General features: G+C 46.0%; 1 protein-coding gene and 1 non-coding gene across 2 annotated transcripts; one reads left to right on the top strand and one right to left on the bottom strand.

Moving 5' to 3' along the window:
• The first annotated feature begins 3,500 nt into the window (after positions 1 to 3,500).
• Positions 3,501 to 11,552, top strand: LOC123427377 (SH3 domain-containing protein 2-like). The gene is made up of 10 exons (XM_045111402.1): positions 3,501 to 3,789; positions 5,338 to 5,454; positions 5,534 to 5,603; positions 5,725 to 5,876; positions 6,163 to 6,264; positions 10,260 to 10,460; positions 10,554 to 10,616; positions 10,750 to 10,905; positions 11,032 to 11,106; positions 11,242 to 11,552. Exons 1-10 carry the CDS (start codon positions 3,736 to 3,738, stop codon positions 11,356 to 11,358), a joined length of 1,107 nt encoding a protein of 368 aa, XP_044967337.1. The 5' UTR covers positions 3,501 to 3,735; the 3' UTR covers positions 11,359 to 11,552.
• A 2,847-nt stretch (positions 11,553 to 14,399) lies between these two features.
• Positions 14,400 to 14,471, bottom strand: TRNAP-CGG. The gene has a single exon. It is a non-coding gene; the product is annotated as a tRNA-Pro (tRNA).
• Positions 14,472 to 14,971: the final 500 nt, after the last annotated feature.

Genomic DNA, 14,971 nt, shown 5'->3' with positions numbered 1-14,971 from the left:
GATATATGAGTTGCTATTTAACCTCATCCAAGGACCTCCTCGGTCAAATCCGATTCAACTAAAGTTGGAGAAACCGACACTTGCCAGTCATCTTTGAGCAAAGGGGGTTACTCGTAACGATGAAACCAGTCTCTCGTAAGCGTACGAGTAATGTCGGTCCAAGCCGCTTCAATCCAACAATACCGCGGAATCAAGAAAAGACTAAGGAGGGCAGCAAAACGCACATCACCGCCCACATAAAACTTTTGTGTTCTACTCGAGAAGACATCTACGCATCAACCTAGCTCATGATGCCACTGTTGGGAACGTCGCATGGGAAACAAAAAATTTCCTACGCGCACGAAGACCTATCATGGTGATGTCCATCTACGAGAGGGGATGAGTGATCTACGTACCCTTGTAGACCGTACAGCAGAAGCGTTAGAGAACGCGGTTGATGTAGTGGAACGTCCTCACGTCCCTCGATCCGCCCTGCGAACAATCCCGCGATCAGTCCCACGATCTAGTACCGAACGGACGGCACCTCCGCGTTCAGCACACGTACAACTCGACGATGATCTCGGCCTTCTTGATCCAGCAAGAGAGACGGAGAGGTAGAAGAGTTCTCCGGCAGCGTGACGGCGCTCCGGAGGTTGGTGATGACCTTGTCTCAGCAGGGCTCCGTCCGAGCTCCGCAGAAACGCGATCTAGAGGAAAAACCGTGGAGGTATGTGGTCGGGCTGCCGTGGAAAAGTCGTCTCAAATCAGCCCTAAAACCTCCGTATATATAGGTGGGAGGGAGGGGGCCTTGCCTTGGGGCTCAAGGAGCCCCAAGGGGGTCGGCCGAGTCCAAGGGGGAGGACTCTCCCCCCCCCAAACCGAGTTGGACTAGGTTTGGTGGGAGGGAGTCCTCCTCCCTTCCCACCTCCTCCTTTTTTTTTTCCTCTTGATTTTTCTTCTCTTGGCGCATAGACCACTTGTGGGCTGTCCCACCAGCCCACTAAGGGCTGGTGTGTCTCCCCCAAGGCCTATGGGCTTCCCCGGGGTGGGTTGCCCCCCCGGTGAACTCCCGGAACCCATTCGTCATTCCCGGTACATTCCCGGTAACTCCGAAAACCTTCCGGTAATCAAATGAGGTCATCCTATATATCAATCTTCGTTTCCGGACCATTCCGGAAACCCTCGTGACGTTCGTGGTCTCATCCGGGACTCCGAACAACATTCGGTAACCAACCATATAACTCATATACGCATAAAACAACGTCGAACCTTAAGTGTGCAGACCCTGCGGGTTCGAGAACTATGTAGACATGACCCGAGAGACTCCTCGGTCAATATCCAATAGCGGGACCTGGATGCCCATATTGGATCCTACATATTCTACGAAGATCTTATCGTTTGAACCTCAGTGCCAAGGATTCGTATAATCCCGTATGTCATTCCCTTTGTCCTTCGGTATGTTACTTGCTCGAGATTCGATCGTCAGTATCCGCATACCTATTTCAATCTCGTTTACCGGCAAGTCTCTTTACTCGTTCCGTAATACAAGATCCCGCAACTTACACTAAGTTACATTGCTTGCAAGGCTTGTGTGTGATGTTGTATTACCGAGTGGGTCCCGAGATACCTCTCCGTCACACGGAGTGACAAATCCCAGTCTTGATCCATACTAACTCAACTAACACCTTCGGAGATACCTGTAGAGCATCTTTATAGTCACCCAGTTACGTTGCGACGTTTGATACACACAAAGCATTCCTCCGGTGTCAGTGAGTTATATGATCTCATGGTCATAGGAATAAATACTTGACACGCAGAAAACAGTAGCAACAAAATGACACGATCAACATGCTACGTCTATTAGTTTGGGTCTAGTCCATCACGTGATTCTCCCAATGACGTGATCCAGTTATCAAGCAACAACACCTTGTTCATAATCAGAAGACACTGACTATCATTGATCAACTGGCTAGCCAACTAGAGGCATGCTAGGGACGGTGTTTTGTCTATGTATCCACACATGTAAATGAGTCTTCATTCAATACAATTATAGCATGGATAATAAACTATTATCTTGATACAGGAATTATAATAATAACTATACATTTATTATTGCCTCTAGGGCATAATTCCAACAGGAGTGGCACGGAGGCGCCAGCGCAATCTCGCATCAGGGAGGGAAGGAGGAGGGGCGGCCGGAGTGAAGCCGCCGCGCTATCCTCGACGAGGGGAGGAGGGGGAGGGGCGGCGCGCAGGCCCATTCTCGCATCAGCGAGGGGAGGAGGAGGAGGAGGGGCGGTCCGGAGGAGGAGGAGGGGGAGGGGAGGGAGGGGCGGCGGAGCACCGACTTCCTTCTGCCTCGACACCGTCGGCACGAGGCGCCGACGACCTGCGCCCGAAGCTCCCGCGAGTACGCCGTGCTCAAGCCCATCGTGCAAGGAGGGGTGATTCTGTAAAAGTGAAAAGTTTTTCAACTTAATAAAGGACGGCAAAGGACTACATGTTGATTTAGAAGAAACGAAAGGGTGTTTTCGCAAAAATGCCACGACGGACGACCAGAACCCGTATTTGCTTTATTATTATACTACTTCGGGCCCTCAAACAATCCACTCATCCTCCAACACTTCAAATTTAGTGAGTCTCACCATCAATCACTCGGCTTTACATACCGTAGGCATAAGCGATGTTGGGATTATGCTCGCTGCGCACGACAGTCTCGCCGTCCGCGTACCACGCGATCTCCTCCCCCTGCCGAATCTCCCGCGAGCTTCCACACACACACACAAACACATATTTCCTTTCACCACTCCCCTCCCCTCCCCTGCTCCGGCGACCGACCGACCGGCCAAGAAGCCCACCGCCTACCCCTCAAGCCGGATCCGCCATGGCGCTTTACCGCCGCGCGGCCTCCGCTATCCGGCGGCGCGGGGCCCCGCCCATGCTCCCGGCACGGGCCATGGCGTATCTCCACGGCCACGTCGAGTCGGCGCCCAAGGACCCCTTCCTCGGCGTCACCGAGGCCTTCCTCGCCGACCCCTCCCCCGACAAAGTCAACGTTGGCGTCCTGCGTCCTCTCTCTCTCAGGACGGGAATGGACAAGCCGGGGAGGGGGGTTTATGTAAATGAGCGAAACGATTTTTTATAACTTAAAAACATACTGCGGGTTAAATACCGGAAAAGCAAGGGATGTTTCTACAAAATGACCGACGACGTATGGAAGAAGCACTACATGCTTTATTATTAGGGAAGATTAGTGAGAGATAGGAGTATATCTCTTATACCGCCACGATATTTGATGAATAGGTCAAACAATGAAAAAGATTCTTCCAAAGAAATAATTCAGATTGCTCGCGCCGACAGGTGGTTGGCATGATACACACGGCCGGCCTACGGGGGCGTGCTCCTCGGCCGAACGAACCATCACGCCCTCCCCGCTGGCCCTACACCCACCACCATGCGGGCCCGGGGCGACCGCGCCGTTTATTGTTCCCGGGGCGTCGGCGACGCGGTTCCAGCGGGGGAAGGCCGCGACCGCGACCGCGACGAGGCCAACCACCACCAAAACATCCTCCGAGGAAGGAAGCCGCAGGCGGCCTCGCCCGGTCAGAAAACCCAAAGTAAAAGGAGGGGAGACCAAAGCGTCGTCGCCCGTTCCGTTCGCCGCCTCCCCCCGCCGCGCGACCCCTTGGGTCCGGCCGCCCTCCCCGACCCCCCCTTCCCCTCCGTCTGCCGCGCCGCCGCCCGCGAACCCGGGCCATGGAGGCGCTGTGGAAGCAGGCCTCCAGGCTCAAGGAGCAGGTCGCCCGCCAGGTCAGGCCCCGTCTCGCTCGACCGCCGCTCGCAGTTTTTTCTCGATCGATCTGGGTGGAGTGCCCCGAGCAGCTCGGTTGGGCGCGCATGCACAGTAGCGGTTTGGTGATGGTGTTGTGCCTGTAATTGGCTCGGCGTCTGATTTGTTTGGAGTATGTCTAGAGAGGCCGTTGACCTTAGCGGGCTGTATTGGTGCCGGAGACCGGAGAAATGGATAGATAGAGATAAGAGGGTTGGCAATTTACTCCGCTTGATCGTAGAGTAGTTCAGAAGTGGGGGAAGTTGTGATCCTCAAGTAGAGATTGAGGTGATCGAATTGGCTATTTGTTTCTAAACTAACTGAGTGTTTTACAGCAAAAAAAGAATAGAAATTTGGTTTGAAGGATGCGTATGTAGGTTTCTGATAAAAGGATTGCTCATGAATCATAAATATAGAACTGCCATAAGCCCATAAACACAATCTGCCCCGATACACGCAAAAAAACTCGACCCTTGGAGGAAGAAACCCGAAGGCGTTTTTTTAGGTCTCCACCCATGACAGCAGCGCAAGGGAGATCTGGCACTTACGGAGAATAATACACAGCGAGGGACCTTGCTCAGCAAAGGGTGACCTGTCCCAGTACACTATTTAGACTAACACCTACTCCCTCCGTTTATATTTAGAATGTAGATCCCCCCATTTTGATCCATATGTAGTCTATATTGAAATATCTAGAAGAATTTGTATTTAGGAACGGAGGGAGTAGTTACCAATATGATTGCTTTGCATCTATCTTGCACAGGCGTAGGATGATTGGCTGTAATAAACGTGTTACATTGCCTTAGGAGCACTCAGGTTGATGGTATTATAAGTCAGAACTTAGAAGCCAACAAACACTTATCATGATTATGTTTGCCTTCGAGATAACTATTTTGTCTGAAAATGCAGAAGGTGGTTTACCGTTAAGATTCTAGCCCTTTACAAAATCTTTTCTTTACTACTCCCTCTGTTCGGAAATAAGTTTCGTGGTTTTAGTTCAAAAAACACTGCACTTTCGAACGGAGGGAGTACATAGTATGGATGTCTGTTCAAGAATTTATAGTAAGAACTATCAGCTGAGTAAAGGCGGTCTCAAGATTCTGAAGTGAATTTCTTTTTTCCGCGGATAAGCAAGAGCTTGCGTATCTTTTCATTGATAGAAGAAAGGTGAAGTTATTGGGTAGGGCTACATCAAACAGCACGTGCACAAAATGAAATGAACTTATAATTTGCAATATTGTAATTGCACATACTAGTATTTTTCTACTCATGCTTGTTCTTTGCCAAGTGAAGCAGAAATTCAACAGCACCCCATTTTCAAGTCTACCTCTCACGCATTGCAAAACTGGAATTACTTGGCTGTAACCTTTATACTGAGTAGAGATTACTGAGCTATAGCTGGCCACACATAGTACATGATATCTACTTCAATTTTTTTTTAATATACCCCTGCTAGTGGCGTCAAAACATCAAACTTTTCTATTTTCGTATGAGTAAACTAATATTCTGACATATATGTACTGTTGCAGGGTGTGTTTAAGCAGTTTGGGGCTGGTGGAAATTCTGATAATGCATTCACAGACGAGTCAGAAGTTAAATTACATCAGAGATTGGAAAAACTTTACTTATCAACTCGTGCTGCCAAAGTATGAGTAACACAATTTCATCATCTCTTTTCTGTCTACATTGATTCCTTTGGATTAAAACATTGGCATCTTTTGCCAGCATTTTCAAAGGGACGTTGTTCGGGGTGTGGAGGGCTACATAGTGACAGGATCTAAGCAGATTGAGATAGGTATGCTCCTCCAACTGTATATCATTTTCTATTAGCTCAGGGGAGTAATTTTGATCTTCATTGTTAATCAATGGTTTGTTATATTATTAATTGTGTACTTACATCTAATCTAAATTTTCAGGAAACAAATTGTCTGATGACAGCCAGAAATATGGCAGTGAAAACACATGTACAAGTGGTAATACTTTGTCCAGAGCTGCTACATACTATGGAAAGGCGCGTTCACTGATAGAAAAGGAACGCGGGAACATGCTGAAAGCATTTGGTACTCAGGTGTGTTTTCCAAGTGCTGGATTTACGTTTTACCTTATGACAAGATCCTCCTGACTGATGACTTCCAGTGCACTGAGTTTTACTATAACTTCACTCATATTCATAACTCATGTATATATTTAGAAATGCATAACCCCTTAAATGTCTATATGGATATTTACTTTCTTATAGATTGTATATTGTTTGGAGTATAACTGAACTGATTTATTTTAATATTCTTACATGTAAGCGTGTAACCAGGGTATAATATGTTTGATACATTGTGTAATTAATTACCGAATTCTAGGTGGCAGAGCCTCTACGGGCAATGGTAATGGGTGCCCCTCTAGAGGATGCTAGACATCTAGCCCAGAGATATGACAGAATAAGGCAAGAAGCTGATGCTCAGGTGAAAATCCTTGCTCACATATTAGTACATCTTATGCAATGATGAAATTGTATTCTTGATGTTAGAAATAATTCCGGAATATCCCCTTGTAGTTATTTGGAAGTTGACGATAACACTCGTTCACGATCCACATAAGCTACATGGTCCAGAACTCCACACTATAATAGCATGCTCAGTTTATGCTTCTACTGTCATGTGCTCCTTATATTGCAAGTATCATAGACGCACAGTCGAGAACATCATATGTGTAGAGTAAAATGACGGATATAGCTGGACTCTGAACTGGCTTTGCTTCTCAACTGCACATTTGTTATTTTTGTGTAGAGGAACCATCACACTATTACTGTGTATATGGACAGATCAATTCAGCCTCTCATCTGAAGGTGGTTTCCATCACTTGAACTGTTAATTGTAATCATTTCCAAAGAAACAATCAACAACAACAACAACAACAACCAAGCCTTTCAGTCCCAAACAAGTTGGGGTAGGCTAGAGTTGAAACCCATAAGATCTCGAAACCAAGTCATGGCTCTGGAACGTGGATAGCTAACTTCCACGCACCCCTGTCCATGGCTAAGTCTTTGTCGATATTCCAAACCTTTAGGTCTCTCTTAACAGACTCCTCCCATGTCAAGTTTGGTCTACCACGACCCCTCTTAACATTCTCAGCACGCTTTATCCGTCCGCTATGCATCGGCGCTTCCGATGGCCTCCGTTGAATATGTCCAAACCATCTGAGACGATGTTGGACCAGCTTCTCTTCAATCGGTGCTACCCCAAGTCTCTCTCGTATATCGTCATTCCGTACCCGATCCTTCCTTGTGTGGCCACATATCCATCTCAACATGCGCATCTCTGCTACACCTAACCGTTGGATATGTCGTCTCTTGGTTGGCCAACACTCCGCGCCATACAACATCGCAGGTCGGATAGCTGTCCCCTTTTAGCTTTTGTGGCACTCTCTTGTCACAGAGTACGCCAGAAGCTTGGCGCCACTTCATCCACCCAGCCTTGATTCGGTGGCCCACGTCTTCATCGATATCGCCATCCTTCTGCAACATGGACCCCAAATATCGAAATGTGTCTCTCTCCGGTACCACCTGCCCACCAAGGCTAACCTCTCCATCCTCGTGCCTAGTAGCACTAAAACTGCACCTCATGTATTCAGTTTTAGTTATACTAAGCCTAAAACCTTTCGATTCTAGAGTCCGGCTCCATAACTCTAACTTTCTATTAACCCCCGTTCGGCTATCATCGACTAGCACCACATCATCCGCAAAGAGCATACACCATGGGATATCTCCTTGTATATCCCTTGTGACCTCATCCATCACCAAATCAAAAAGATAAGGGCTCAAAGCTGACCCTTGGTGTAGCCCTATTCTAATCGGAAAGTCATCGGTGTCGCCATCACTTGTTCGAACACTTGTCACAACATTATCATACATATCCTTGATGAGGGTAATGTACTTTATTGGGACTTTGTGTTTCTCCAAGGCCCACCACATGACATTCCGAGGTATCTTATCATAGGCCTTCTCCAAATCAATGAACACCATATGAAGGTCCTTCTTTTGCTCCCTGTATCTCTCCATCAGCTGTCGTACCAAGAAGATGGCTTCCATGGTAGACCCCCCAGGCATGAAACCAAATTGGTTTTTGGTCACGCTTGTTAACCTTCTTAAGCGGTGTTCAATGACTCTCTCCCGTAGCTTCATAGTATGGCTCATCAGCTTGATTCCGCGGTAATTAGTACAACTTTGAACATCCCCCTTGTTCTTAAAGATTGGTACTAAAATACCCCGCCTCCATTCTTCGGGCATCTTGTATGACCGAAAAATGAGGTTGAAAAGCTTAGTTAGCCATACTATCGCTATGTCTCCAAGGCCTCTCCACACCTCGATGGGGATACCATCAGGACCCATCGCTTTGCCTACTTCCATCCTTTTTAACGCCTCCTTAACCTCACACTCCTGGATACGTCGCACAAAGCACATGCTGGTATCATCAAAGGAGTCGTCTAGCTCAATGGTAGAGCTATCAACCTCTCCATTGTAAAGGTTGTCAAAGTACTCCCGCCATCTACGCTTGATCGCCGCATCCTTCACAAGAAGCTGATCATCTCCGTCCTTGATGCATTTGACTTCGCCGACATCCCTCGTCTTCCTCTCCCTAATCTTGGCCATCTTATAGATGTCCTTTTCACCTTCCTTAGTGTTTAAACGTTGGTAGAGGTCCTCATACGCCCGACCTCTCGCTTCACTCACCGCCCGCTTTGCTGCCTTCTTCGCCACCTTATACTTCTCCATGTTAGCTGCACTCCTGTCCAGATATAGGCATCTGAAACAGTCCTTCTTCTCCCTAATAACCTTCTGGACCTCATCGTTCCACCACCAGGTGTCCTTAGCTTCCCTTCTACTTCCCTTGGTCACCCCAAACTCCTTTACAGCGACCTTCCGCAAGAAGGTCGCCATACTCGTCCACATCAAGTTTGCATCGCCTCCTTCCTCCCAAGGGCCCTCCTTAATGACCCTCTCCCTGAAAGCCTGGGATGCCTCCCCCTTGAGCTTCCACCACTTCGTTCTAGCGACTTTGGCGCGCTTATCCCGTTGGACACGAATCCTAAAGCGGAAGTCAGCAACCACAAGCTTATGTTGAGGGACAACACTCTCTCCAGGTATCGCTTTACAATCAATGCAAGCGCGTCTGTCTTCTCTTCTAGAGAGGACAAAATCAATCTGGCTAGAGTGTAGACCACTACTGAACGTCACTAGATGGGATTCTCTCTTCCTAAAGAGGGTGTTAGCTACAACCATGTCGTAGGCTAGAGCGAAGCTCAGGACATCTTCTCCTTCTTGGTTCCTGATGCCATAGCCAAAGCCCCCATGCACCCTTTCAAAACCTGTGTTAGATGTACCCACATGGCCATTGAGGTCTCCTCCTATGAAGAGCTTCTCACCAATAGGTACCCTCCTAACCAAGTCCTCCAGGCCTTCCCAGAACTCCCTCTTGGTGCTCTCATCGTGGCCTACTTGCGGGGCATATGCGCTGATAACATTGAGGACTAAGTCCCCAACTACCAGCTTGACAAGGATCATCCGGTCCCCTTGCCTCTTAACGTCCACAACTCCATCCCTAAGGCTCTTGTTGACCAAGATGCCTACTCCATTCTTGTTTGAAGTTGTCCCCGTGTACCACAACTTGAAGCCGGTATCCTCCACCTCCTTCGCCTTTTGTCCCTTCCATTTGGTCTCTTGGACACATAGGACATCAACACGCCTCCTCACCGCCGTATCAACTAGCTCTCGTAACTTACCCGTCAGGGACCCTACGTTCCAGCTACCTAAGCGTATCCTCCTAGGCTCGGCTAACTTCCTTACCCTCCGCACTCGTCGAGTCAAATGCGAAGACCCTTGCTCATTTTTCACTACACCGGGGCGTCGGTGCAGCGCGCCACTAAGGATGCAGCGACCCGACCCTTTCTCACTTATCACCGTATCCAGATCAAGATACGGCGCGCCACCAAGGGGGTGACGGCCCGGCCCTTGCCCATTTGACACCACACCCGGGTTCCGATGTGGCGCGTCGCTAAGAGGGTTACGCCCCAACGAGTTTCCTTTGGGTTTCATCTCCATAAGAGTGGCTGGGTTTTTCACGTTGGCTCGCCACGCCTATCACAACCCTCCTCCTTTACCCGGGCTTGGGACCGGCTATGCTGAGACAGCATAGGCGGAGTTATTTCCAAAGAAACAATATCAATGCTAATTTGCCGGTTCATACTGTTCAAGGCCCAATTAAATACTTAGTATCAGCAGTTCTAATAAGCTTCTGCGCATTTAAGAACTTCATGCATCATTTTGTCACAATGTCAGATCATATAATTTAATCGAGTCATTCTGAATTTGAACTATTATAAGTAATTATGTGCTCTCTTGGTACATCATTTCTTTCGTATCAACAACAGTATTTATCTTACTTACTTTTGCCCTTCATAGGTCGTTGAAGTTTCAAGGCGTCAAAGCAGAGTAAGAGAATCTGCTGGGAATAGCGACGTGATATCAAAGTTGGAAGCAGCCGAGTATAAACTTGAAGAACTGAAGTCAAACATGGTGGGATTAGGAAAGGAAGCTGTTTCAGCTATGGCCGCCGTAGAGGGGCAGCAGCAAAGATTAACATTACAACGCCTCATAGCAATGGTAACCATCAACTGTGCCAGTTAATGCAACATTTTCTTATGCACTTCTCATCAGAAAATTATGCGGTCACTGACATTCGTGCCTGGCCCGAAGGTTGAGGCCGAGAGAACTTATCATCAGAAAGTCCTGGAGATCCTTGACCATTTGGAAGAAGAAGTATGAGATTCCAGCATTTGTTATGTTTTCTCGAATTTATATCTTAGTTTTCAATAGACACATCACACAGTGTGCGATGTGAAGCATGTGGAAACGCTGCATGCATGAATTTAATGACTATTTTAATTGCTAGATGGTATCTGAGCGCCAAAAAATCGAAGCGCCTCCACCCCCTGCAGCAGAAAGTTATACGTCACCGCCACCACCATCATATGACGAAGTTAATGGCATGTTTGCCTCCACTTCTGCTGATCAGGCAGTCAACTCTGTCGATTTGTTCCTGGGAGAGGTGCGACATATTTCCATTGTAAAGATAGCATGTTGGATGTACACGAAGTTGCTCCATAAAAAAACGAAGTTGATCATATCTTGGAAGCTCATTAAATGCGCTTTTGTACTCTTTATTATGATGCAGGCCCTCGATTCCTTCAAGGCTGAGAGTGAGTTTGAGCTAAACTTATCAGTTGGTGACATCGTTATCGTCCGAAAGGTAAATAGTACTTTTCATATCGATGTTGTTTATATGCTTCTCCCAAGTTAATAATGTTCTCCATCCGTGGTCCTAGAAGCTGCACATACCGTCTTGTGGCTAAATCTGACGCTGTCTTGTCCGAACTGAACTCAGATATCAAGCAACGGCTGGGCCGAAGGTGAATGCAAGGGAAAAGCAGGATGGTTCCCACATGCTTACGTCGAAAGGCGCGAGCGTGTTCTAGCGAGCAAAGTCCCGCATATTTTCTAGGGGTTTTGAGGAGGAACATAGGTTATAGGTGTTTGATTTTAATAGTTGAACAGTGTGCTTTCAGACTTCCACAGTATTCATGTGTATAGATTGAATTTTCGCCCCGTGAGCCAGTTTTTGCGAGGATGATGTACATCTGACATTTCAGAACACCAAACTGGCGCCCTAAGCGAGCTCTGTGTTGTTGTTTGAAACGTTGAATTGCTCACCGGTGGAGTTCATATAGTCTTTTTACATGGTTCATTTTCCGCCCGTATAAGAGATGTTGATGTGAAAGAAAAAAACGGCCAGTTGGCCTGAAATGGTCAGCTGAAAGTCACAGCCATGGTTGCTTCTGGCACTAAGAAGATAATTCAGGCAACGAATATATCCTCCGTAGTAAGTCACTATACTAAAGTGGGTGAACAGTTTTTTCACACATGAATAGTACCCTTCGTTTGAACAGTGCTTTCACAGGGGAAAAAATGCCGTTAAAAACTGGGATTCTTTTTACACATTATTTCTGTCCCCCTCCTTCGCCCTCGCGTCCTTATATAGAGGACTATACTAAAGTAGGTGAACAGTTTTTACACATCAATGAATAGTGCACTAATAGTTACCCGTGAACAGTTTTTACACATCAATGAATAGTGCACTAATAGTTACCCGAACAAAAATCAGATCAGTATCCGAATAAACCCAGAATTGCTAACCGCAACAATCGTCAAATAAACTGAAACAACAAACTTGAATAACCCGAACAATAAAACCAGCGCAACGAACCAACCCCAAGTTATGCTAAAGTGGCAAGCATTTGCTTTTTCTCCTTTTTTGACTTCTTTTGGAAGTTTACTATTCAATTACGTGTCCAATACGAACGGTGTTGGCGAATAGTACCTGCACGTGAACAACGCCACGTGTACAGCGATTAACGGGCGAATAGTTTTTTACACATGAACAGTACCCTTCGTTTGAACAGTGCTCTCACATGAAAAAATGCCGTTATAAAAAGCTGAGATTTTTTTTACACAACATTTCTCTCCCCCTCCTTCGCCCTCGCGTCCTTATATAGAGGATTATGATTTATTTATTTTTTACTTTTACGCATTATTCCTCTTTGTTGGCATACCGATGCAGAGCCGTCACGATCGTCTCCCGACCCTTTCCGATGATGATGTTGTCGAGACACAACAGTAAACCGGTATAATATATTTACAAGAACAGTAACACGTGGGAAAAAAATTCTTTATCAATTGATGTCCATCTTTACACCACAACATCAATGAATAGTGCACTAATAGTTACCCGACCGAAAATCAGATCACTATCCGAATAAACCCAGAATTGATAACCGCAACAATGGCCAAATAAACTGAAACAACAAACTTGAATAACCCGAACAATAAAACCAGCGCAACGAACCAACCCCTGAATAGATCGAAAATATTAACCCACCCGGACCATATATCGAAACAGTAACCGAATTGTAACCCGGAGCTACACACCTGAATTAACTAGGACAATAAAAATAATCAATCAACATTATGCATTCAAGTGAACAATAATCCAGAAGAAATGACATGAGAAAAACCCTAAAAAAAGACTCCTTCCTCGGTGGGTTCACCTACGCAAGGAGAATAACCAGTGTTGTTGTCATCGTCTACCTCACCTTCTCCTTCCCCATGGCCAACCAAATCAAGGCTTCAACCACAATGCGGTTACTGAAGCTTGCTTTAACCACAATGCGGTTAATGAAGCCACCTCTATGACGCGCCCCATCACGGCAGTCCATAAGCAGCCAATGAAAAGTGGCAACATGAAAATAAAAATGGTCACTCGACCAACCTCTTCACTCCACTCCTTATTATATTCTTTGACCTGTTCAAAAAGAAAGAAAAAAATACAACACAATTGATCATCCGTAGAAGGTAGTCATGCTAAAAAAACTATTGTAGAACAAGTTAATGAGCCGCCAAAACTTCCTGAAGTATGAATATACATCTTATCCTATACCACGGTTTAAAAAGCGGGTTGAACGTCCTATTAATTAACAGATTATACATTCACATAAAGTGCACTAAAATACGCTTTCACCGATTACTATCCATTTTTACACCACGTCAAATTTAATGTTCAAATTACTTACAAAACTTTAAATTTGAATTTTACTGCATAAAACCATGTTTGAGAGAAAGTGAAAGAGTGTCGACTAGGAACTAGATATAAAATGTAGGTGAAAAAGATATATAAACTGGACAACAAATATTTCCCTACCATAGGATCTACACATTGGCAACACTCTCATTCGTTCTCACTGTTGATCAAACATGTCATATGAGAATGAATTCAAATACATATTATTACCATGCACATTACATTTTTTTTTTACTTTCGAAAGGGGGAAATATGTGCTTACGAATTTGTTTAATAGGCCAGCCAGTTTACTTATTTCGTTAAATTATTTAATGTTTGTGTCGTGCTCACACAGATCACAGGGTAAAGATAAAATTCGTGTTCTTCTTTTTATTTTATTTTTTAATGTAATACATGTTGTTTTCTTGATTATTTCAATATAATACAGACGGACTCGAGCACGGGCGCGTCGCGCGCTACCTCGGCGCTAGTAAGTACTCCCTCCGTTTCTAAATATAAATCTTTTTAGAGATTTTACTAATGAACTACATACGGATGTATATAGATATACTTTAGAATATAGATTCAATCATTTTGCTTCGTATGTAGACCCTTAGTAAAATCGTTTAAAAGACTTATATTTAGGAACGGAGGGAGTACAAGGGATCCTCGGAACGGTGAAGATCATGTTGCTGGTTTGTTGTGGAGCAGGATGGCGTGGAAATCAACTTTTGGTCCAGCCACATCAATGTTGCCGTAAACGGAACGATCCTGATCCTGAGATAGCGATACTAGGCCAACAGGCCGCACAAAAAGCCGAAGGAAAACACTGACACAGGATTGCTTGGGCCTGGGCCATGGGAGAAGGCTATATTTGCCAAAGACTGCAGAGATCGACTCGAAAAGCTTTAATAAAAATATATTTGAGTGGGGTGTTGCGAGAATCGAACTCGCGACCTCTCGCACCCGAAGCGAGAATCATACCACTAGACCAAACACCCGGATTGATGATTCTTATCATTACAAGGTATTAGAACAGGGAAGAATGTTTTACTGCACCGAGCAGCGTCAGTTGGAACAAACACCGTGCATGTCTTTAACCGAAGGGAAATCTCCGAATGAGTTAACACTACTTTGTGCTCCAGAGATGAGTTGTCCTCGGTAGTCGCTCCTATCGTGTCCACTCTCATGTCTTTTTTTTTTTTGGTTTGCCAAACCTATGGCGTCCTCTCAAACATGGCCAAAAGAGTAACATGCAGTTGCATCACGGCAGCAACCACCCCGTGCCTAACTCCCTATGCGGCACACCACACCACACCACACACCACCTAGCGACTAGCGTGCATGCTTTCGGGCAGCGTGAGCTGCCAAATCATCCGCTCCATCTCTTCCGGTGGGTAAACCGAAATCCGTTAGCTGGATTGTTATTGCACGGCTGCGGTGCATCACCCCGTCCGTCCGCGTCACTCGTCATCTCGCGAGCGAACCACGGAACCGGTGA

The sequence above is a fragment of the Hordeum vulgare genome, chromosome 2H (assembly GCF_904849725.1).
Source record: "Hordeum vulgare subsp. vulgare chromosome 2H, MorexV3_pseudomolecules_assembly, whole genome shotgun sequence".
Classification (NCBI taxonomy): domain Eukaryota; kingdom Viridiplantae; phylum Streptophyta; class Magnoliopsida; order Poales; family Poaceae; genus Hordeum; species Hordeum vulgare.
This window is presented reverse-complemented; position numbering and strand designations above follow the sequence as displayed.